Below are 22,415 nucleotides of genomic sequence, written 5' to 3'. Positions count from 1 at the left end.
AATTATGAATCACCAATTAACCTATAAAGCATGTTGTTAAACTGTTGGAGGAAGTCGGAGTTCCCAGGAAAACCCAAAATCACATACCGGGGAGAACATGCAAACTTAACACAGAAGAACCTAGTTAGGATTTGAACCAAGGGCCTTTGTTTCATTTGGTTTCTGTTTATGATTTTTTTTGTGATAAAATTCCAGAAATATTGAATTTTTTCCCTTCGTATTTTTGTTTTTCACTTTGCAGATGACCTTTCATAAAACCCAGTTTTTATGAAGTTCAAATACAAAAATTTTTTTTTTTTTTTTCAGTTTAGCCACCTGCAGAATGACACCAATGTTTTGTTGTATAATTAACCCTATTCTGCGTTACTCATCAAGGAAGTCCTTTAAATTGTACCTGTATGTAGTGAAATGGAAAGTCCACACAGTAGTTGGTACAATCTGCCCCTTGTGAATTGAGCAAGCCCTGAAAACCAGAGCGAATAAGGTCCAGATCTACCACAGCAGACAAGACCTAAGGTGTAAGCCAGGGGTGTCAAACACAAAGACATGCATTTCACTAGAACAAAGTAATCAAAATGTACATAAACAGTTGTAATTTTACATGGACATTTTTTTCCATATTTTTCATTTTTTTTATAAATGTACAATTTCAATTTAATAAAATTTTGATTTTTTTTTCCTATAATTTCACAACTTTTCTCTCATAAAAATAGACTTTTTTTTCCTCATAATTTTATGATTTTAATCTCACAAAAAATATTTTCCTTCTAAATAACTTCAATTACTAGTAAATTTTTATTTTTTTCCTTCTCCATTCAATTTTGACCTTTTTCTCATAACTTTACACCTTTATTCTCTTCAGTTTTTGTTCTCGTAATTTTACAACTTTATTCTCAAATATCAACTTAAAATATATTAAATTTTCATCTTTATATTCAAATAAAGGTATTTGCTAATAAATGATAGTTTTCGTTTTAGATGCTGCTTCTGGTTTTGAAGCTTGAGCTGCAGCTCCATCATGAGGACAGACAGTGCTGCAGCTGCTTGAAGCCTTAAAGGCTTCCAGTGTGAACTCTGTAAATAAAAGCTTTGGAGTTTCTGTTTGTGATTTTTTTACACAAATTTAAAAAATATGGAATTTTCTCATTTTATATATTTGTTTCTAGACATGTTCTTCACCAGTGGAAAAAAACTAAAGCGGGCATTGCTGAAGTTCTGCTTCTACTCCTGAATCTACAATTACACAATTTGTGAATGAAATTCCTCATCAAGACCAGAGTTACATGATTGCCTTTTGGCTGTAAGACGGCACTTGAATGTGGCAGGAAGTGTTGTTGTGGAGTTTTCCAGCATTTCTTTAACCTGAACCTACTTTGAAAAACTTCTTGTCTGGTCCAGGTGTCTAAAAACAGGACATCCTACTGTGTCGGAGGGCTACAGTCTGGTGGAAATGATCTCTCACACCATTAAGGTCATGGTTTGGGCATTCCTCTGACTGCTGGTGTGTTCATCACAAGATCCACTACAATTATGTATCCGCTGCAGAAGGCTTACGTATTCCTGGACAGACCCAACACTTCAATCCACATCATGTTCTCGGACTTCTCCAGTGCTTTCAGTACCTGGGCTGCTGAAAAACAAACAGGTGAGCATGCAGGTGGATTCTCCCCTTGTCTTTTGGTTGACTAACTTTAAAAAGGAAGACCACAGTTTGTAAGACTGCAAAATGCTGAACTGATCTGTCTCCTATTCACTACCTGCATTTAAGAGAGACGTATCATCTTCAGAAATTCTCAGATGACAGCCATTGTGGGACGTGTGTAGGTAGGAACTGAGATCAAGTGCAGGGATGTGATCACTGCAGTTAAACATAACAAAGATGAAGGAGATGGTGGTGACGTCAGGAGGATCGAGCCCTGTCCTTTCCAGTCATCATTCATGGGAGTACCTTGGTGGTGTTACAATAACCAACAAACTGGCACACACAGAGGCTGTTTACTGGAAGGGTATTCATCTTCATCTCCTCTTAAAATTGTGTTTAAAGTGTTTTTAGTATGTTAGTAGCATTTTTCTTGTTTCAGTTTGGCCACTAGGTGGCGATCGCTCTACAGCATTACACCTTATTCCAGAAGAAGAAGAAAGTATGAGCAAAATACTATTTTAGACCACAAATGTTTACATAAAAAACATTTCTTTTAAAGAATTTTGAAAATTCATGGCTGTGAGTTTATAAATGTTCATTTAGTCAGAATTTTATGTTTAGGTTGAGCGAGTGTTAGCATTAGCCGCCCTATGGGAAAACCTATTATATATTAGCATCAAGCTAGCTGACTTAAGCTTTATGAGTTAGATTGAGCTCTACTTTCATGATTATTGATCTATTAATCTTAAATCGCTTCAGATCGATTACATTACCCAGTCCTAGAGGTAATATGTTTGTATCTGCCCTTAATAGTAAATAAACACATTAATTGCTATATAATTTGTAAATACATGTATTGTGAATTTCTTACTATATTGTTTTTATTGTAAGCTTTTTTGTAAATTCATTTTTATCCATTGTTATCAATAATACTGTTTTTGAACTGCAGCAAAAATCCAAATTTCCCTCATGGGATGAATAAAGTATCTATTCTAAACAGAGCCTTTAAGGCACATTTTATGTCAACACACTAAGATAAGGGAAAACCGGCTCCATGCATCAATACATCTCCGACATCCACTGATGGTGGCTCCGCTGCCGAACACAGGCACCAACCGTCCACCAGATGCAATTTGGGGTTCAGTGTCTTGCCCAAGGACACTTCAACACATAGGTGAGCAAGGCGGGGCTCGAACCCACAATCTTCTGATCAGGAGGTAACCGTCCTACCACGGCCACCCTCAGATAAAACAAAAGGTACATAAACGCTTCTTCTACAAAATCCCTTATTCCCCAACACACACACATTGAGCACCAGGTAATAAAGTCTTATATTTAAAAGTTTATTAAACAGGAACTCTTGAAAATGATTACAAAGGATTTTATATAAAACATGCATAAACAGATAAAAAAAATCAAGCCTGACTGTCACAAAAGTCTGTAAATACGTCAATAAACATCATATGTAACTTATATAGCAAATGACATGCATGCTACGATAAATAATAATCTAAGTAGTGTGTTTCTTCACGAGCGGCACACTGACTGTAAGAGGATTTTGGGGAAGGTGTCATTAAAGGCTTTTATTTCTGCAGTACCTCAGCAAGATGATTTTTTTTTTAAACTTGGGGTGATCTGGAAAAACTTACGAGTAATACATTATTTTTAAAAATTTAGAGAGTACAAACAATGTAGAAACAACCAAACGGATAAAACACGATGATATATTTGTCGTATAGGAGGTAGTATAAAAGATGGATACTTGTTGATGATAATGTTTGGAACTGACGTAAACCCATGCCCCAAATTGTGTTGTTTTTATGAAGTTAAAATGCAAAAAAGTCAATTTTCTTCACTTTTAGTCACAGAGAATTATGTTGAGTAGAGTGACACCACCATATTACTGTATAATTAATCCTATTCTGGATTATTCATCAATTCTTTGAATTGTTCCTGTATGTAATGTACTTAAAAGTCCACGAAAAATTGGGTCTAATCTGATTTCTTGCCAAATTCACGGTCTTATGCTGCAAAAGAGCTAATGCACATTTTATGAAGCCAATTGTAACATGTCAATGAGTTTTGAGGGGTAAATAAGTGACATAAATAAGATATATATACAAATATATATATATATATATGTGTTTTATATGACTTCAACCAAAATTTTTTAATGAAATGAAACTCAAGATTTTAAATGACAAAATGTGTTAAATATGAATAAAAGAAGCCAATAAACAAAAATAAAAAATGGAAACATAATTGACTTTTGAAGTGATAAGCAGTGATCTTGTAGGAAGGCAGGGGCAAAATGTCAAACTGCATCAACAGGGTCAATATATTAGTAATTTCCAAAGACAGACAGACTTTTGCATCTTTTCTGAACGGCGATGGGTCAGTTTAAAAAAACAAACAAAAAAAAAAACTGCAAAAAACAAGACCAAAGAAGTTTTTCTGGCAGTTTCCGGGGGGAAATCCGGTTTGAGTCGGACTGCATGACATCGATCATGAGACATCCTTTGTGTGTTGAAGCGTTCCTTTGTGTGAAGCAAAGATGACTGAGGACTCAGAAGTCATTGTGTGAGGCGGTTCTCCGGCACTTTTGAAGGTGTTTGTTGGTAAAAGAAAAAAAAACTTGATCTGTCGGCTCAGGCTGACATTTTCTGCTTTAAGAATACTTTCTTAGCTTAAAACATTTGCGAGCTTTCATGACTGACAGTTTGGGAGCAAAATATCAACTCCATTAGGGTTAAATGCTCTTCAAGCTTACCACCAGGGGGCGCCCTTTCACCCCTTCTTGCCAGTCTTTGTAGTATTAATAGTTTCTGAGCTTACTGGCTGGATCTAGTCAATTTCTAAAAAATGAAAGCTCCTGTGTGCAGATGGAGCAGCATTTCACCATTTGATCCTGTAGGCAAATATTTAGCTTTAAAAAACAAAAAGATGCATCATTGCCATCTAAGAATTTTTGTAAGAATTTTCCTAAAATCAGTGACCGTTTGTTACAAAACAATTCCCAACTGGTGGAAAAAGTTTTCAAAAGGATGTGCTCAGCCAAAGGGAAAGCATTAATTAAGCTTAAAGACTTGAAAAAAAGAAAGAGAAAGATGTTGATGGGACTGGCATCACTGTGAAAACAGACAAGAAGACGAGCTGCTTACCACCGCCTGAGACAGTCGCTTCACTCATTCCTGTAAGTAGGGTTAGGATCCATCACGCAACTAAATTATGTTTGGTACCAATTTCATATCCAAAAATTCTTCAGAACTCGCAGTCATGTTGTGGAGACGTGATGGCAAATCAAGCTGGGCCAGGTGGCTGTGCCTATAGCCAGGTGAGCAGATTGTCCCTGTCCATGTGTGAGCCGGAGAGAACAGTCTCCATATCCATCAGCAGGTCTGAGCTCAGACCTTCAGGGATGCAGGGCATCAGCTCCTCGCCTTCACTCATTGGAAGCATCGGCTCCTGCAGCGCCATCGAGGGGGGGTCGCTGGAGTCACCTGACCAGAAAAAAAGAAAGACTCTGTCACTCCTTTTCCTTGGATCAAAACTGTATGTTTATGCAATAAAATGTAGAGCCTAAATAAAACTTATGTTAAGCTAAAAACCACATTAACAATTTGACTTCAGTTTATCAGAACCCACATGTTGAGTGTAGTAGTTGGTGTTTTCAGCAAAGCTGATTTTCGTTTATCTGCCTAAATCACATCCCAAGATGTGAGGATCCACAAATCAAAAGGTTTAAAAAATACTGTCTAAACTTCATACACTGCTATGTACACAAGAGGGTCTCCCTGTGCCGGTCCCCAGCCCGGATAAAAATACACGGTTGTGTCAGGAAGGGGATCTGGCGCAAAACTCTGCAAACCAGAGTTTGGAGTTGATTTGCTGTGGCGACTCCTGACGGGATATGCTGAAGGGTGAACAACAGGTCTTTGAACTTAATAAATTCAAAAGGTTATGTCAGAACACTGTCCAAAGTCTATAATTCAAAAAGTTATAACCCAACTAAATTCAAAATCAAACACTCAAAAAGTTACAGTATATATAGCCCAACAAAGTCCCAACTCTAAAATGTTAAAATTAAATCCCAACACTGTCCAAAAAAAACTCAAAAGGTTGTAACTCAACAAAGTTCAAATTGAAAAAATTAAAAATGTATAACCCATTCATTCATTCATTCATTCATTCATTCATTCATTCATTAATTCATTCATTCATTCAACATAGCCTAGAATCAAAAATTAAAAAAGGTCCAAACAGTGGTGGCAGCAGTCTAAGCAAAGATGCCCAGACTTCCCTCTCCTCGACCATGTCCTCCAGCTCCTCTGGGGGGACCCCGAGGCGTTCCCAGCCCAGCCAAGAGACGTAGCCCCTCCAGCGTGTCCTGGGTCTTCCTGGGGCCTCCACCCACTGGGACATGCCCGGAATACCTCTCTAGGGAGGCGTCCAGGAGGCATACGTAGATGCAGGAACCACCTCAACGGGCTCCTTTCAATGTCGAAGAGAAGCGGCTCTGCTCCGAGCTTTCACCGGGTGACTGAGGATTTCACCCCATCTCTAAGGGAGCGCCCAGCCACCCTGCGGAGAAAACTAATTTCAGCCACTTGTAGTCGGGATCTCGTACTTTCAGTCACGACCCAGAGGTCATGACCATAGGTGAGTACTGGAACAAAGATCAACCGGTAAATTGAGAGCTTTGCTTTCTGGCTCAGCTCTCTTTTCATCACAAGTGACCGCTAAATGGCGGACGCCGGCCCAATCCGCCTGTCGATCTCACGCTCCGATCCCTCACTCGTGAACAAGACCCCAAGATATTTAAACTCCTCCACCTGAGGCAGGAGCACTCCACCCACCCAGAGAGGACAAACCACCTTTCTCCAGTCGAGAACCATGGCCTCAGATTTAGCGGTTCTGACCCTCATCCCAGCCACTTCACACTCGGGTGCAAGCCGCTCCAATACATGCTGGATGTCCTGGCTCGATGGAGCCAACAGAACAACATCATCTGCAAAGAGCAGAGATGAAATCCTGTGGTCCCCAAACCAGATCCCCTCCGGCCCCTGGCTGTGCCAAGAAATTCTGTCCTTAAAGACTATGAACAGAACCGGTGATAATGCAAACAAAGCTCCTGCTCTGGTCAAACAGAGACTGAACAGCCCCCAGGGGGGTCCGGGGAGCCCCGGGCCCCAGATTTGACTACCTCAGTGACCTCCGCTTGGGTGATGGACAGTTTCACTCCAAAGTCCTCAGCCTCTGCTTCCTCAAGAGAAGGCATGCCTGCAGAAAACTGCTGCCCTCTTCTTAGTCGCCAGATGGTTTGTCAGAATCTCTTTGAGGCCAACCGATAGTCCTTCTCCTTGGCCTCACCAAACCTGCTCTCAGGATCAAGTTTTTGCCTCCAAAACAGCCCGAGCCGCAGCTCGCTTAGACTGCTGGTACATGTCAGCTGCCTCTGGAGTCCCATAAGCCAGCCAGGCCTGATAGGACTTTTTCTTCAGCTTGACGGCATCCATTACTTCCGGGGTCCACCACCAGGTTGGGTGGTTGGCACCATGACAGGCGCCAGAGACCTTGCGACCGCAGCTCCGGAAAGCAGCAGAGACAATAGAGGTGGAGAACATAGTCCACTCGAACTCAACATCACCAACCTCCCTCGGTACCTGCTTGAAGTTTTCCCGGATGTGGGAGTTCCCTGACCTCCCTGATGGAGGGCTCAGCCAGACGTTCCCAGCAGACCCTCACAGTACGTTTAGGTTTGCCGAGTCTTTCTGGCCTCCTCCCCTGCCAGCTTATCCAACTCACCACCAGGTAGTGATCAGTGGATGGCTCTGCCCCTCTCTTTACTCGAGTGTCCAAAACACACGGCAGAAGGTCACCTGAAACGACTACAAAGTTGATCATCGATCGCCTGGCTAGGGTGTCCTGATGCCAGGTGTACTGATGGACACCTTTGTGTTCGAACACGGTATTCGTTATGGACAAACTATGACGTGGACAGAAGTCCAACAACAAAACACAGCTCGGGTTCAGGTCAGGGAGGCTTTTCCTAACAATCACGCCCCTCCAGGTGCCACTGTCATTGCCAGCAAAGTTCAAACGTCAAAATGTTAAAACCTAACACCATCCAAATGAAAAAAAAAAAAATCTTAAAGTTATAACCCTACAAACTCAAAATTTTTAAAGTTACAATCCAACACTGTCAAAAATTAAGAGAGCAAACCAAAAAGTTATAACCCAACACTGTCTAAACTCAAAAAGTCCAAACTCCAAGCTTTACTCTCAATGTATAAAAGGGATTTTAATCATTTTAAATGGGGGCTAATGGTGACTTGTTCTGTATAACAGATAACAAATGTATGTACCTGTGTTTGTGTCTTTTATATATACCTTTGTGTGTATGTGGGTTTCTTTTTCTTCTTTTGCTTTTTCATTTTTCACTTCAGAATCAATTCCTGACTAATAATTCTACGTTTGATAAATCTATGTAGACATATACATTTCTTTGTTTGCCTTCTCTAGTTTTTTGTTTATTTTAATTGGTTGAAACAAACCAATTCCAATAACCAGAAAGTGATTTACTTTTTAACCACAAAAACAGTTTTGTGTGTGCGTGCGCTTCAGTGCGTTACCAATATCCATGTGATCCACGGGGCTCAGCATGTGGTCGTTCGTGCGCGGCAGGCTGCTGACGCTCAGACCGCTGTCCGTGCTCTCATTGCGAGAGTGAGCTCTGAGCAAGAAAAATGACAAACATTTGAGAAACATTGTGTTAATGGCTCATCATGTGCAGTAGAGAGCAGAGAGAAAGTTTTGTTGAGCGCTCACATGGTGCTTCAGGGACGTGGGCAACTTCGTTGTGTTGGGAGTGGCTAAAGCAAGTGCACCCTTCCCTGTAGCATTTGGTTCAATCTTCTCAACTAAAAGTTTCCTGAAACTATCGATCATTCCAACACATAAGCTTGAAGGAATTTAGTCCAGCAGCCTTAAGGCTGTCGGTAGATTTCCTCAGTTCAAATTCCTCTTTCTGGTCTGTTTGCAACATTTCTATTAAAATGAGGTCACCACAAGTGATTGGGATTTGTTAAAACAGAACTTTTTTCATTTTTTTGCTTCTGAACAACTTGATTTGTTCCATGCACAATAATAACAAAATGATAGAAATTTCCCAAAAATAACCATCCTTAAAAGATCTGACTTATTCCCATTGTCTGTATACGAACAAACTGGACACAGAAAGCGTTGAGGTCCCCCAAAGGAAATGCATTACCTTTGGCCCTTGGAAAATCAGGCAAGAGCCTTTGCCAACAGCGATTGGTCTGAGTTGCGCTGAGTCATGTTTTTAAAGGAAATACAGCCGCCAATCATGAGTGAGCTTGTTCTGGCTTGTTTGAAAGCCCGCTCTCACTGAAATCTGTCAAGCAAGCGTTTGAGGGGGGGCCAGCAGGAGCCACATGCTTTTACTGAGATATTAAGAAAAATATCTTTAAAAATATTCGGATTAGAAAGAATGTGTTAAGAAGGAAGCATCAGAGCAGAAGTGGTTATTCTAACAAATAAAATAACTGAGATATAACTGTCTATTTCTCAATGGAAGTCTTTGGGACTTTGGCCTTCTTGCAACCTATGTTCCTATGTAGAACACGAGAAAGGAGGGGTTGCTAGGTCCAGTTCTTACTTATACAGTCGATGCTTAATTCCACAATGTATTTTCCCATAACGTTGTCCAAGCATGATAGAGCAAAAAAGACTAATTATAATACTACCACCACCAAATTTAACAAACATGGTCATTTTTCTTGCTTTGTAAAAAAGTTCTGTTTTAGCTAATCTCCCTTGTTAGTTCATTGTTTAACGGCCTCCTGTTTCATGATCTTCAGCAGATTACAGGGCACGGGGAGTTTCTCATTTCCCTTTGAACTTTTCTTTGCAGTCTACCGATTTTAGTTGTTCTGTCATTTAGAGACAACAGCAACTGCGACATGACTGTTTCTCACAGTACCGGGAAGAAACTATAGACAAAAAGCTATTTATTGACACAGCAAAACCCGTCTATAGGGTGGACGGTGGTGTAGAGGTTAGCACTCGCACTTCATAGGCCAAGTTATATCTGGGGCCTTTTTGTGTGGAGTTTGCATGTTCTCCTCATGCATGTGTGGGATTTCTCTCCGGCTTCATATGAATATTCCCTCTACATACTCACTTCGGTGTGAGAGAATATGATTCAGTCTCTTGCATGACTGTGTGAAAGACTGGTTTACTGTCAAGTGTGTACCTCGCCTTCCCCCAATAGTAGCTGGGTTGATTCCAGCAACCCCCAGACATGAGTAGTTGATAGGAGAAAATGAATGGACAGGGATACACAGGGAAATGTATCTTTTTTTGTCGTTTTTTTTTTTTTAGATAATTTGGTATTTACATTTTGCTGCCTGCAGTTGAATTCTAACTTAACTTAAAACCAAATTGTCATCGCTTTAAGACAATGATTTCATAACAATTAATTAGGCTAGCAAAAGAAAAAAAATGAATTGTCTACAGTCTACCAAAGAATTAAACTTGTAGTGTTGTCACATTTAAATCTAGCACTAAAAATCCTTTAACTGCAATATGTGTTGATTCTGCTAAAACTGCACCAAGAAAAGTGTCTGCATATCCTTTCACGGGTAGGAAATCCTGAAGATTTGTTGTATCCTTTATTTTTGTGCGTTTGTGATTTGTGTTTTTGCTTTTTCAACACATCCGGTGGCAATAGAGTCGCACCAGGTGGACATAACTTATGAGGTAGAACACTTGTTAATCAATCGGAACGTTTAAATCTCCTCCGTCATGTCCGTGTCTCCTGTCCATCTCTCTGCCAACCAACACAAGGGATACTATTTCCAGTTCGTTGATGCGTTAATGTCGCAGGAAAAAGCCGAAGAAATGTGAAACAAGTCTGGGTTTCTAAATAAAAACGTACTTTCAAAATAAAACCTTATTTTATATTTAAAGTGATGTGCCCATGCACTAACGCACGGTATCGCAGCAGATATTGCTGGTGTCTATTTTCGTCATAGATGACAAAAATTTAAAGTTTCTGAGCCAGGAGACGGAGCAGAGACGCAACGGAGACAAAGTAAACTAACCAATCGTGAGACGGACTCCTCCCTCAACGTAACAGAAATGCACTGCAGACGGACCAGTCTAAATCCAGGGTTACAGGTGCAGGAAGAATACATAATTCTAACCGATTTGACGCTAACAGACTATGACTTGGAGATTCATGTCAAAACATTTGATTTTGTTAGTAAGTGTGTAAAAGTAGGGCATAAGTAGCTGGATGAACAGCTTAAAAAAACATTCAAACTTTCCTTCTGGATTAGCTTTTAGAATAATCTTAACCATCAAATAAACGTAATTACTGTATCTATTGTTGCCATTTTACATCAGTGGCACTGTTGTTTACACAAAAAGCTGATAAAATGACCTAAAGAAATGACACAATGCATGCCTGTACCCTGGATTTGACACGTGTCAACGTGTTTTTTTTGTAATCTAATAATTTTACAATTTTTTTTAAATAGGAGTACCTCACAAACATTTAACTTTACATTCGTCTGAGTCACAGATTTTTGTACCTTCATCTTCCCTCCCTTGGCTATTATTGTGCTCATTTTGTGTAGCTGATTTAACTACAGTGTATTAAGATTAAGAGTAGAACTAAAACCTACATCATTTCAAAGGCAGAACATCTTCTGATTACGTTTTAGTCAATCGGTCATTTAGGCGGCCATTTTTAAAATTTCCACTATGTTCTAATTAGACGAAAAGAGGAAGTGCTCTTTCTCCTTTTTTAGTTCTATGATTTAAGACTACTAAAAATATATTTTACAACAAAAACAATAAATAAATCAAAGTTACTTTTTTTATGTCCCAAACTGACCATGACTTAGTAACGATTAAAAGTGTTTTGTGAATTAAAATAAAATAAAGGTTTATGTCTTGATTTGGTTTATTCTTTGGTTCAAATCAGACCAAACTGCTCGAGAATACACTAAAATATTTTTACATTTACATTTTCTTTTTCCTCCTCAAATTTTAAAGAGCTTATGTTACTTAATTTGCAAAATGAATTTTTTCACACTTTATTCAACTGTATCCGGCTTTATTTTGAAAATTTGAAAAAAGCCAACCTAATAAGGACATGATGTTAAATTGCTCACCCGTTTAGTGCGGTTTCGTGGTTTGGGGCTCGGATTCTGGCATCCACCGATGGGACGAGTACCTGACCGCTCCTGTCGTGGTCCATACCAGCAGACATCTGGTTCCTTCCTGCTGCCTCCTGCCACACAGACACAGCTCTATAAGCATCAACACACATACCCCAGAGTCTGGCAGCAGATGCAGCAGCCTCTTTATTTGACCTCTGACCTGCTGTGTGACTTGTGGAGGGGCGCCTTGCTTGCATCTGAGCTTTTCCTGCCGTTGCATGGCCAAGCTGAGGACGCCGGGACTCATTTTCTGGGCTGCAACACAACATTCACGCAGAAAAAAACAGAACAAAACAATATTTGTATGACTAATGTCTGTCCAGGGTGAGAGAACTCATGAATTCAAAAACTCTGAGACCTTTCCTTCTTTGTTGCAAAACAGCAACCAGTGATGGTGAACATTAGAACAAAAGGTTTCTAATTGACAAACAATGTCAACTCAGGAGACACAAATTTGATAGTGTGCTACCTAGACGCGGGTCGACCCATGTGGTGGTCTTATTTATGTGATCGATGTAGTACATCTCTCCCTCTGGAGTCACAGCCTGCTCCCAGCCTTCAGGCAGTGGACCTGAATAGCAGCGAAATACACAGTGAGAAGGCAAATGGCAGATGGAGCGCATGAAGTGTTGTGTGAAAGAGTAAAGTCTGGCCCACGGCCTCGAATGTTTGTGCAGATTCAAGTTTGCAGAGGTTTTATGAATAGAAGTGGATGTCAGTGGGGGGATCATTAGGATATTTCCGGGGGGCAGAGAGAGGCTCGTGTATTTAGTTTAGTCCCGTCAATGAGAGCCCGCGCTCATACCAACACGCAGAGTACTGGCTAAAAGAGGGTTTGAAAGCAGGTTTTCAAGGGTCTGTTCAGTCTGACGACATCATAGCACGAGAAATTATCACTTTCATTTGTTGAGATTGACCAAAAGTCAGTAAAAATGTGTAATTGTGTGACACTAAGGCGGCAGAAGAGGCAAAAATGGACAAAAGGTTACACTGAGACATACTCTTGGAAAAAAAAGTCCCTTTTAGCTTTTTCTTTTGTATCCGAATAAAATAAAAAAATGTTTTGGTCATTTCAAAATCTAAAAAAAAAAAATAATATTATGTAATTATGTAATGACAGTTGCTTAATTAGGGCTTAGATTGTTACATATAGGTTACTTTGCTGTGTTGGCTCCTAAACTATGGAATCAGTTGGTACCGGCTATAAGCAGGTCACACTCTTGGAGAGTTTTAAAAAATAGAATTGTTCCTCCATCACAGCGTTTTCGCATTAGCTTAGCCCTTTTATTATGTTGGTTTTATTATCAGTTATAAATAGGTTTTTTTTGCTTTTTATTTTCTTATTATTTTACCATATGTGTTTATGTGTACTATTATGTATTACTACAGCACTTTGCCCCTCCTTAGCTGGTGGTGGAAGGTGCATCATAAATAAATAAAATGAAATGAAACATGTCTGTGTGTTGATTTGTATTGAAAAGACAGACCATCCAATAGTTGGGATAGGCTCCAGCAACCACACGACTCCAAAACGAATACCGCGGGTTTGAAAAATAGATAGATGGATGTCATTCAGGTTTTAAATTTAAGAATGTTGCTTTCACCACATAATTATATTAGGAGATAAAACATATTCATATTAACCTTTTTTTCTCCTACAAATGATAAGACTAAAGGAAAAGCTGTATTTTTTTAGAGGGGGTTGTTGCATATGCAAACAATGGCGGTGGCTAAAAAAAACTAGGGATACAGAAGTTAAACGGATGTCTGCAGATAATTCGGAGTGTGTCCCTGCTCCTTCAAACAGAAGAGCGTTTCTTTTTAATTAAAAAGAAAAATGTTGAAAAAAGTTGCAGAAGCAAAGTCGTTGCTTATGGGTCACATGTGACCATAAGTCAACATTTGAATGGCAACTTCTAAAGAGTTCATTTCAATTAAGCTTGATTAGCTAGATCACGATGAGCTAGCTTGATTAGCTAGCTAGCGCCTATTTCCGGAGCAAATAGGCAGAGACTGCATCATTAACTTTTTAACACCAGGGATTTCAACAGACGCTTTAATAAATAACACACGCTCTTTGACATTGTGAAATTCTTCCACCATTTACGTGATCAACTTGCTGATTCTGATGTGCAGAAAAACGATTTTGCACCAATATTCAACAGTTTACAAACGTAAAAGGCAGATTTTCCCCACAACAGAATCACAGTTCACGTTGGTTGTGTAAGAACTTCATTACTGTACAGGGTTGCATATCAGCACCAAGGCTGCTTTAATCCACTCTAGAATCCAGTACTTGATAAAATGTCAACACTAGAGCTAAAGCTCTGGAGTTAAAGGGTTAAAGTTCGTTGGGCATGCCCAGTGAGGCGTTTTAAAGGTGAAGATTTAAGAGCATCTCCAGCTGTAATCTACAGTAAAAATGACAAGCTACATAAACATGATCTACTAGTACAATTTTGACACATAATAAAACTAACGACAGGCTGTTAGATGTTGTTGTGCGTTATGCATATAAGCACAAACCAACTCATGCGATATGTCATTCAAAAAAGTGACAATAGCTGTGAACAATACTTTGATTTACAGCAGATACATTCAAATTTCTACCTCAGCAGTAGAGTTAATCATCTATCAAAGGAGACGTTGGCGTCAGCGGTTGAAGCAATTTGGGGGAATCATGGTTTTTACAGAGGAGCTGTGGATCCAAAAATCCCCCATAACACGCTCAGCTTTTGATGAGCTGCGTGATGCTGTGGGACCTCTAGTGGCGCCCGCTGTGCATTCGGTTGTTGTTCAAGTGACTCATTTAATTCACAGTGTTTCCATTGCAGTTTCACAAAATATGTCAATTTTAATACGTCACAAAACTACCTCCTCCAAACACACAAACTTTTTGAAATTGTCGTCCTTTATATTAGGTGAATTTATTATCGCAAAGGGCTGCACGGTGGCGCAAGTGGTTAGCGCTCTCGCCTCACAGCGAGAAGGCCCTGGTTCAAATCCCGGCTGGGACCTTTCTGTGTGGAGTTTGCATGTTCTCCCCGTGCATGCGTGGGTTTTCACCGGGGACTCCGGCTTCCTCCCACCGTCCAAAAACATGCTTCATAGGTTAATTGGCGACTCTGAATTGCCCCTAGGTGTGAATGTGAGAGTGAATGGTGTGTGATTGAGGCCCTGCGACAGACTGGCGACCTGTCCAGGGTGTACCCCGCCTTCGCCCATCAGTAGCCGGGATAGGCTCCGGCACCCCCGCGACCCCGAAAGGGAAGAAGCGGTCTGGAAGATGAATGAATGAATGAATATTATCGCAAATCCAATTTGCACAATTTCATAGTCAATGGAAACGCAGCTAATGATCCACACGTTTTAGTTTTATGATGGATCCCCTTCCTGACACAACCCTGTATTTTATCCGGGCTGGGGACCAGCACAGGGAGACCCAGACTGTGGGTTTATAGTTAGGAATTACCATTAGGAGTCTTACCTAGGCTGTTAGTATGTTTGTAATGGTTCTGGAGGTCCCAGCTGCAACTAGTTTTCAGGATGAAAAACATTTTTCTCAAGACAGCTGAGCTGAACTTTTCTACAGCAGGAAAGTCTTTCCAGACGGGTGATCGCCTTCTCCTTTTAGCAAAGACGATCAGCTTCTTGTAGGGTCTCATTGGAGCCAGATCAAATTTGAGACCAGATATTAAAAAAGGAAATTTTTTGTTTGGGGTGAAAAAAAGACTGAAGACAGTCACATATCCCAAAATGCCACCTTGCTGCGATATAAATGCAATTTTTTTTTTTTTTAGCAAATCCAGCAGACGGCCTTGCGGTGACATTTGTAATCGGGAGGCAACAGTCGTACATTACGGAATGGCCACTGAGGTTTTAGGAAAAGCTAAAATTTTATAGCGACAGACGATTTTTCTCTAAATGTTGACATCGGCCCGCCCCGGTATATTCCGCGGTGGCAGTCCAGTGACAGGCGGGATGATGCCATTACGAAATTTGGTGATGGCTGGGCGGCCGGCAGCAGCTCTGAATGGACAATGTGTAAATGGCGGCTGTCCATATCAAGTGCTGCTGGTCGCTTGGTAGCCAAGGTATATAGAAAGTTGGCCATTAAGCACATCTTACTGCCGCCCGACTGCCACCTTCTACATTCATGACTACGCCAATAATTAAGAAAAAAAAAAAAAAAAAAATCTGTGGGCGGCATGACATTTTTAACTTTCTGCTGATGCCTCCTCATCACGCGGTGGCAGTTGTTTTTGTGACAAAAAAAGAACTTTGGAGTTTTCTTGGCATCAGGGCTGGATTTGGACCCCAGTACTCAAATAAAAGTACTTTGGACTGCTTTTAAAAAACTATGTGGTTTAAATGATGGATTTTTTAATTAGCCTAACCCAAGGCTCATCCGGTCCAGCCATCGGAGCAGACTAGCTATGGCAAATGACTAACACTGGCTACCTCACGAGACTCAAAACTCATGTAGGTTCACACGATAACCTGTTTTTTATACTGGAAGCTCTAGTAAAACCCTCATTTTGCCATGATTTTAAATTATATTTACAACACTTCTTCTTCTGCATGACTATCACACACATTGTTGCCTCGTGTCAGCAGAAATGAGGTAAAAACATAGCGAGTACCGCAGAAAATAGGCTTTCTTTTGAAAAATGCACTTTAAACTCACTCACATGATTTCCAGTTTAGGTTGTTTCATTTGCCCCAACTTCACAAAAAAGTGCTCTGGAGCATACGCCCAAAATTTGAAGCCAACAAAACGGATTCCGAAGATGCCGGACCGGACTGGATGCAGTCTGAGCCCAGAGTAAGTCTCATCAGTTAGGCTTATTTTAGCTTCTAGTTAGAGTGAACAGACCCTTAAAAATGCTTTCAAACCAAGATTTCAACGATCTAATAGGTTAGACTATCTTCACTTAAGTATGAAAAAGTGTTTCTCAAAAGTCATTTTAGCACTTCCATCACACCACTGGACTTAAACATCAGAACTCATTTCCCACTAAAGCTCCCAGAGGCAGGGATGAGGGTAAACCAGGAAGAAATCCCAGGGAAACGACACCCAGCAAGGATCTGACCCTGAAGATGGAGCGCAGCTACAAAAAGGAAGGTCCAAGCTTGAGACAGAAGCAGGGCGTTGAGAGGAGACACGAGCACTGATACCTGGCTCGGGGTTGATGCTTTGTGCCGGTGTGGTGGGCGCGGGGTTGCTGAAGGAGTGGGAATGGACCGGGGCGGTGGAGATGGGATGCTGCTGAGCCGACTGTAGCTGCGAGAGGCGAGGGTCGAGCCACGTGGTTGTCTTATCCAGGTGACTGCAAACACACAACAAGTCTAAACAGGTCTGCATCTGTTAAACCACTGTAACCTAAAGGGTTTCAGCTTGGACCTGCTTTACCTGAAGAACCAGATGCATCTACACTCAGACAAATGGCACTACCTGCGCTTCTGTAAACCTTTGACAGGAGCATGAGCTGTCAGGAAACCCAACTAGTCGTCAAACTCGTTTAAATTATGACAGAGGCCCTAGTTTTTTTTTGCACTTTTATAATGGATGGAACTCGTTGTATAAAACATCAGAGATCAAATCAAAAGGTGCTTCAAGTGGGATCACTGATAATATAAATGTCTTAAAAGATCTAAATAGCTTTATTAATATTAAAGAATCCTCTTGCACCAATCATGACCAACGTGTTTTCTAGAAACTGCCTCGCAACAAAGAAAGAAACCTGCAGAGCAACCGATGCAAGGCAGTGATAAACCCACAGGAAGACCTTACTTGAGGAAGTATCGTTGGCCAGTGGGAGTTTTGGCCATTTCCCAACCGTGGGGGAGTGGCACGTCGTCAGGTATGATCGATGTCGCTGCGACATCTGCTGCTTGGGTGGCGAGGGAGTTGACGGGGAGCGCAGCGGGGGCGGAAACCGTGCGGCTGTGATGGGGAGTGAGGGAACCGCACACGCCTCCATCCGAACTGGCCTGACGAGAAACAAGCAGATCTGACAAACGTGCAGAGATTGCATGAGAGGATGGATGCAGGAGCTGGAACAGCCGGCGCCAGTCCACCACCACGACCAATGAGCAGATTTTGAAACTAAAAATACAAATTTACTGCAATAAAACTTGTTTGGGTCTTAAATTAAAATGTTCCCATGACATTTGCATAAAAGCATCTGTGTGTGTTTGAAAAGGAAATCTGGATGTTTTTTTTAACACTAAATGACTTGAAAATCTGATTCACTATTAGTGCTGCAAGACGGACCTGATGAGTGAAATCAAAGCTGTCAGACGACCAATCAAATCACTGCAACACGGAAATCCACCTTCAGAAAATGTTTGCATGGATTATTGTCAATTATTTAAACATTTTGATCACTCCTGTATTTAATCCAGGGTTAAACAAAGAGACGCTCACGTAAGTGGACACTTTCATTTAGTGAAAAACAGAAACAAAATGTTTCCATTTAGAATTTGCTGGTTTGGAAAAATGAAAAACTTATTGCTCCTCTTTGCATCTCAGCATCCATTTTTTTTTTTTTTTTTTTTACAAATCTTCATTTAAAGCAGACTTCTCTAGTTCAATGAGGGCATCTAAAGCCTGTTAAGGCCAGTGAACCTCTTCTAAGGAGATGGTTCTGCAGAACCAGAACTTCTCTGGAGTGTCCAGTATCAATTTCTCCATAGATTTTAAATTTGAGCAGACTTTTAATGGTTTTCTAAGGCCATGTAAAGCCTGTCAGAGCAAGTGACCAGCTTCTATTTGGGAGACTAGATGGTCCTCCAGCACTAGAACCAGAACTTGTCTGGAGTGTCTAGCATCCATTTTTCTAAAAAAAAAAAAAAAAAAACTTCACTTAAAGGAGACTTTCTGTAGTTTACTGGGTCAATCAAAAGCCTGTCAGAACCAGTGATCAGCTTATATTTGCTAAAGGAGATGGTTCTGTAGAACCAGAACCAGAACCAGTACTTGTCTGGAGTGTCCTCGGGGCTCCGGGGGCTTGAAGAAGGAGTCGGGCAGCTTCCTCATCCTCATCGGAACCGACGACGGCTGCCTGGACGCCTCGCTGGGGTTCATCACCCTGCTGAACAGGGCCTCCAGCTCCTTCTGCGAGTCCCCGCGGACGTGCACGACCTGCCGCCCGCTCCGGTGCGCGTCCATGTCGCCAAAAAGTCTGGAGTCGAAGCAAACCTACCGAAAACAAACGAAAACCCCTCCCCTGAAAGACAAGAACAGAGAAGATCAAACGGGAGAAAAGTTGGAGACTCGGGAGCGCAGCAAGCGCGCGACTTATGATCACATTTGTTTACACTTTCTCCCCCACCCCCCACCCTTTTTTCTTTCTTTTTTTTCTTTTTACGTCTGTGCGTGATTGTTTGGCTCCAACTTCTCTGAAGTCAATCAGCTGTTGGGAAAAAACAATGGAACCTACGAACCAAACGGGGGGTTTTGACGCGCGGATCGCCGACTAAAGTTTTGGAGAGCAGTTCCCGACTTGCCTCCCACATACCTTCAAGCAGCCAGAGCGTTTCCTCTCCGGAGTCCTGCAGGAACCAGGCGGGCTCGTGCGCTCCCCAGACTTCAGCGAAAACACAGGCTTAGTGAGAGGAGAAAAAGAAAGAAGAAAAGAAAGTAGCAAGATAAAAGTTTTCTCCGAGGTCTCCAAACTTTTCTCCCATCCAGCGCACGGTCCAGATTCATGTGATAGCGCGCAGGGGCGGGGTTGAGGGTTTAAAGCTGCCGCAGCTGCACGACAAATACTTCAGATTTGTTAACCATCAGTGCAAAAATAAATAAAAAGTGGAATCTGTCTAATTTCATAGTGGTCAGTGCCAGATTAATAATGCTAAATTAATGTAATATTAATCATATTTTCTTCCACTTTAAAATTATTTTACTCTTTAAATTAGTTTGAACAGAAGAAATAAGACGTGTTGTCAGTGAGTACTTTTTAAACCTTTATTTTATTTTATTTTATTTTATTTGGTGGTGGGGTTGGGGAAGGGGAAATTGGGAAGTTGTGCTGAGAAAACATCCGCCCCTGAAGAGGCCGAGGCCAGCCGGAGCCTGTTTGTTCCGCGCGAATCCGCACTATGCTGCCCTCTGGTGGAAGACACGCAGCACTGACGCTCACGGAAAGCAGAAAGTGTTCTTTCCAGGGTTCTTTCTCATGAAAAAAAGGAAAAGTGCACTACCTTTTCAAAATAAAAGAGCTGTATCATCTGAGCCTAAATGGTCTCAGGAGAACACACTTTTTGCTTAAAAAGTGGAAGGATTTCAATGAGCACAAAGGCTGGCTGGGCCGGTGATAATATAGGGCTTTGGAGCCCTAGAGGAGGATTTAAGGGTCACTCACATATTGGCACACTTATGCATTACTTCATATGAAAACCCAAACTGGGCAAGAATTGAAATGAATAAATGTGAGTTTTGATTTCATTAATTTGTAACCAATTTTTAATCTTCCATTGTGCATCTGACCACGATTTGTTTTTTTTTTAAGGTGCATCTATTATTCTTTAACCCTAACCTGAGGGGTGGATATAAACAGGATTTTTGTTTTGGCCTCCAAATCCTTGTATTTTATATGTTTATTATTGTTTTACCAATACCAAAAGCGACTTTGCCTATTTAGTAAGTTTTATTTTAGCCAAAGGGCAAAATAAGGACGGACTTTACAACTTTTTCTGCTGTTGTTGTTAGGGTTGTAACAATTCATTTTGAAGGGCCAATATCATGCTTTTCTAAGCCTTTCAGAGCACCACTTTACATGGTAATATTTTACCTTTAGCAGATTAAAGAACACTTTTTAAAAATGAAATATGGGTTATTTTTGCAAGCTCTTGCAGTCACAGACTCCTCACATCTCTCCCACCAGCCGTTTTCACAGAAGTTGTTGTTAAGATCACTTATTTATAACCGAAGCAGCACTATGTGTGCCACTGAAGCCATGTGCTGTGGCCTTGTTCTGTGTTTGAGCCTTTAGAGCAGGTGTTACATGACAATTGAACAACTTGACTTAATGGGCAGACAGCAAAACTTTACCTCAAACATCTTTGTCCGTCATTCACTTTCTCACAGGATACTGATTCAGTGTTGTAATTTTTGTCCTTATGCACAAAATGTATTGTATGAGTTACAAATAAATAATTATGCACAAACAAATTGGGGTGAAACTATTTTCTCTCTATGCGCCTGTTTACAATGGTAGGGGTGTGGACTGCCAAAAGCTCACTCCTGATTGGTGAAAGTGGTTGTCATAGAAACAACTCACACAAATTAGGACCAATTACTGATCTCGTCTGGTTCCAATATCCTATAAAAAAGGCGACTGAATTGACTTCATGTGGTTGGAGCTGGAGGTCAGTCATTTTTTACTTTGAGTGACGTCACATTTGCTCAGTCCAGTTCTCTTATACAGTCAAAGGTTTCAGGTCACTGGATACGGAAACCCTTTTAAAGTTCCACTCTGATCTTCTCTTAATCTGTTGTAAAAGTATTCCTAGTGTTCTTTTATTTGAGAGTAAACTGTTTTCATCCAAAAGAAAAGGACATCATTTCTGCAAAGCGGCTTTTTTTTAGTTTGCTCCTGATTCAAAATGACTTGAAGTAACAAATACACAGGAATGCAATTTTGAGCTCAATTTTCCAAATGTGTCCTCTATCATCAAAAAAATTCCACAAGAACTTTTTAAAAACACTAAAAAAAGGATTTCATTGGGCTAACTCTATCGAGTCACACTTGTCACTCTGCACTTTTCTGCATGAGGTGTGCATTTCTTATGGCATTCTTTGCAGCTCTAGTTCTTGATATTGTTTTCTTTAGGTGTCCTGCACTTTCTAAGCTTTATTGTGTCCTTTTTTGCAACTTTCTTAAGAGGACTGCAAAAATAAGTTTATTAAACATTCTCCCACCTCTTTTAATCTTTAACTTTATTGCACATCTATCAGATGTTAAATCATGCATTAATCCCTTTTTTCAGTATAATTTATGTGATTTTTAAACGTTTTCCTCGTCACTGACGTGCATAGACTGCTTTACCGGAGCATGTAACATTGCACAGATGCGGGGGCCCTCAGGCTGCAGCACCAGGCTTTTCACATTCCTCCTGCTGACCATGGCAATAAACTCACACAGGTTGAGAGCAACAGCAAGTCTTTCTTTGGCTTTCACTGCAAAGTTCTCAGAGAAAGCCACATGCTGGAGCTGGACACCGACTGGAATTTTTTTTTTTTTTTGCTGCTTTTTGTTCTCTCCACTCCTTAAATGCACAGTTAACTGCAGTAATTGGCCTGACTACTTGGAAAGCTGTTTGTCAGACAAATGAGCTAAGACGTCAGGAGACACCCTGCCTTGACTATATCCTACCTTTAGCAGCAGCTCCCATGCAGAGACACAAGCAGAGATGAAGTGTTCAATAAAACAGGATGCACATGTTCCTTCCCACATCTGTTTTTCATGCTGTGGCAGGATATGAACAATAATTCCTTCTAAGAGAAACACGTGTGA

General features: G+C 40.8%; 1 protein-coding gene across 2 annotated transcripts; it reads right to left on the bottom strand.

The window, feature by feature from the left end:
* Positions 1–2,964: 2,964 nt before the first annotated feature.
* On the bottom strand, positions 2,965–20,782 carry LOC112142768 (transcriptional coactivator YAP1). Of its 2 annotated transcripts, XM_024266339.2 has the most exons (9): positions 19,416–20,782; positions 18,875–19,124; positions 17,687–17,886; positions 17,071–17,222; positions 12,362–12,463; positions 12,053–12,147; positions 11,845–11,963; positions 8,275–8,375; positions 2,965–5,142 (listed from the first exon to the last, which is right to left on the bottom strand). In XM_024266339.2, the coding sequence occupies exons 2-9, from the start codon at positions 19,064–19,066 to the stop codon at positions 4,967–4,969; spliced, it is 1,137 nt and encodes a 378-aa protein (XP_024122107.1). In that variant the 5' UTR covers positions 19,067–19,124; positions 19,416–20,782; the 3' UTR covers positions 2,965–4,966. The 2 variants fall into 2 exon arrangements, with proteins under 2 accessions (XP_024122107.1, XP_024122108.1); XM_024266340.2 differs by lacking the exon at positions 12,362–12,463 and having other exon boundaries at positions 19,416–20,778.
* Positions 20,783–22,415: the final 1,633 nt, after the last annotated feature.

This window comes from Oryzias melastigma, linkage group LG14, assembly GCF_002922805.2.
Source record: "Oryzias melastigma strain HK-1 linkage group LG14, ASM292280v2, whole genome shotgun sequence".
NCBI lineage: Eukaryota > Metazoa > Chordata > Actinopteri > Beloniformes > Adrianichthyidae > Oryzias > Oryzias melastigma.
Note: the sequence above shows the minus strand (reverse complement) of the source record. Positions and strands in the feature narration are given on the sequence as shown.

Excerpts from the sequence above, each read along its gene's own strand:
- LOC112142768 (XM_024266339.2), bottom strand. The coding sequence starts at position 19,066 with ATGGACGCGCACCGGAGCGGGCGGCAGGTCGTGCACGTCCGCGGGGAC. Across the intron at positions 12,464-17,070 it reads AAGCATCAACCCCGAGCCAG|GTCCACTGCCTGAAGGCTGG; the intron begins GTATCAGTGCTC and ends GCTGCTATTCAG. Across the intron at positions 8,376-11,844 it reads CACGAAACCGCACTAAACGG|AGCTCACTCTCGCAATGAGA; the intron begins GTGAGCAATTTA and ends TTTCTTGCTCAG.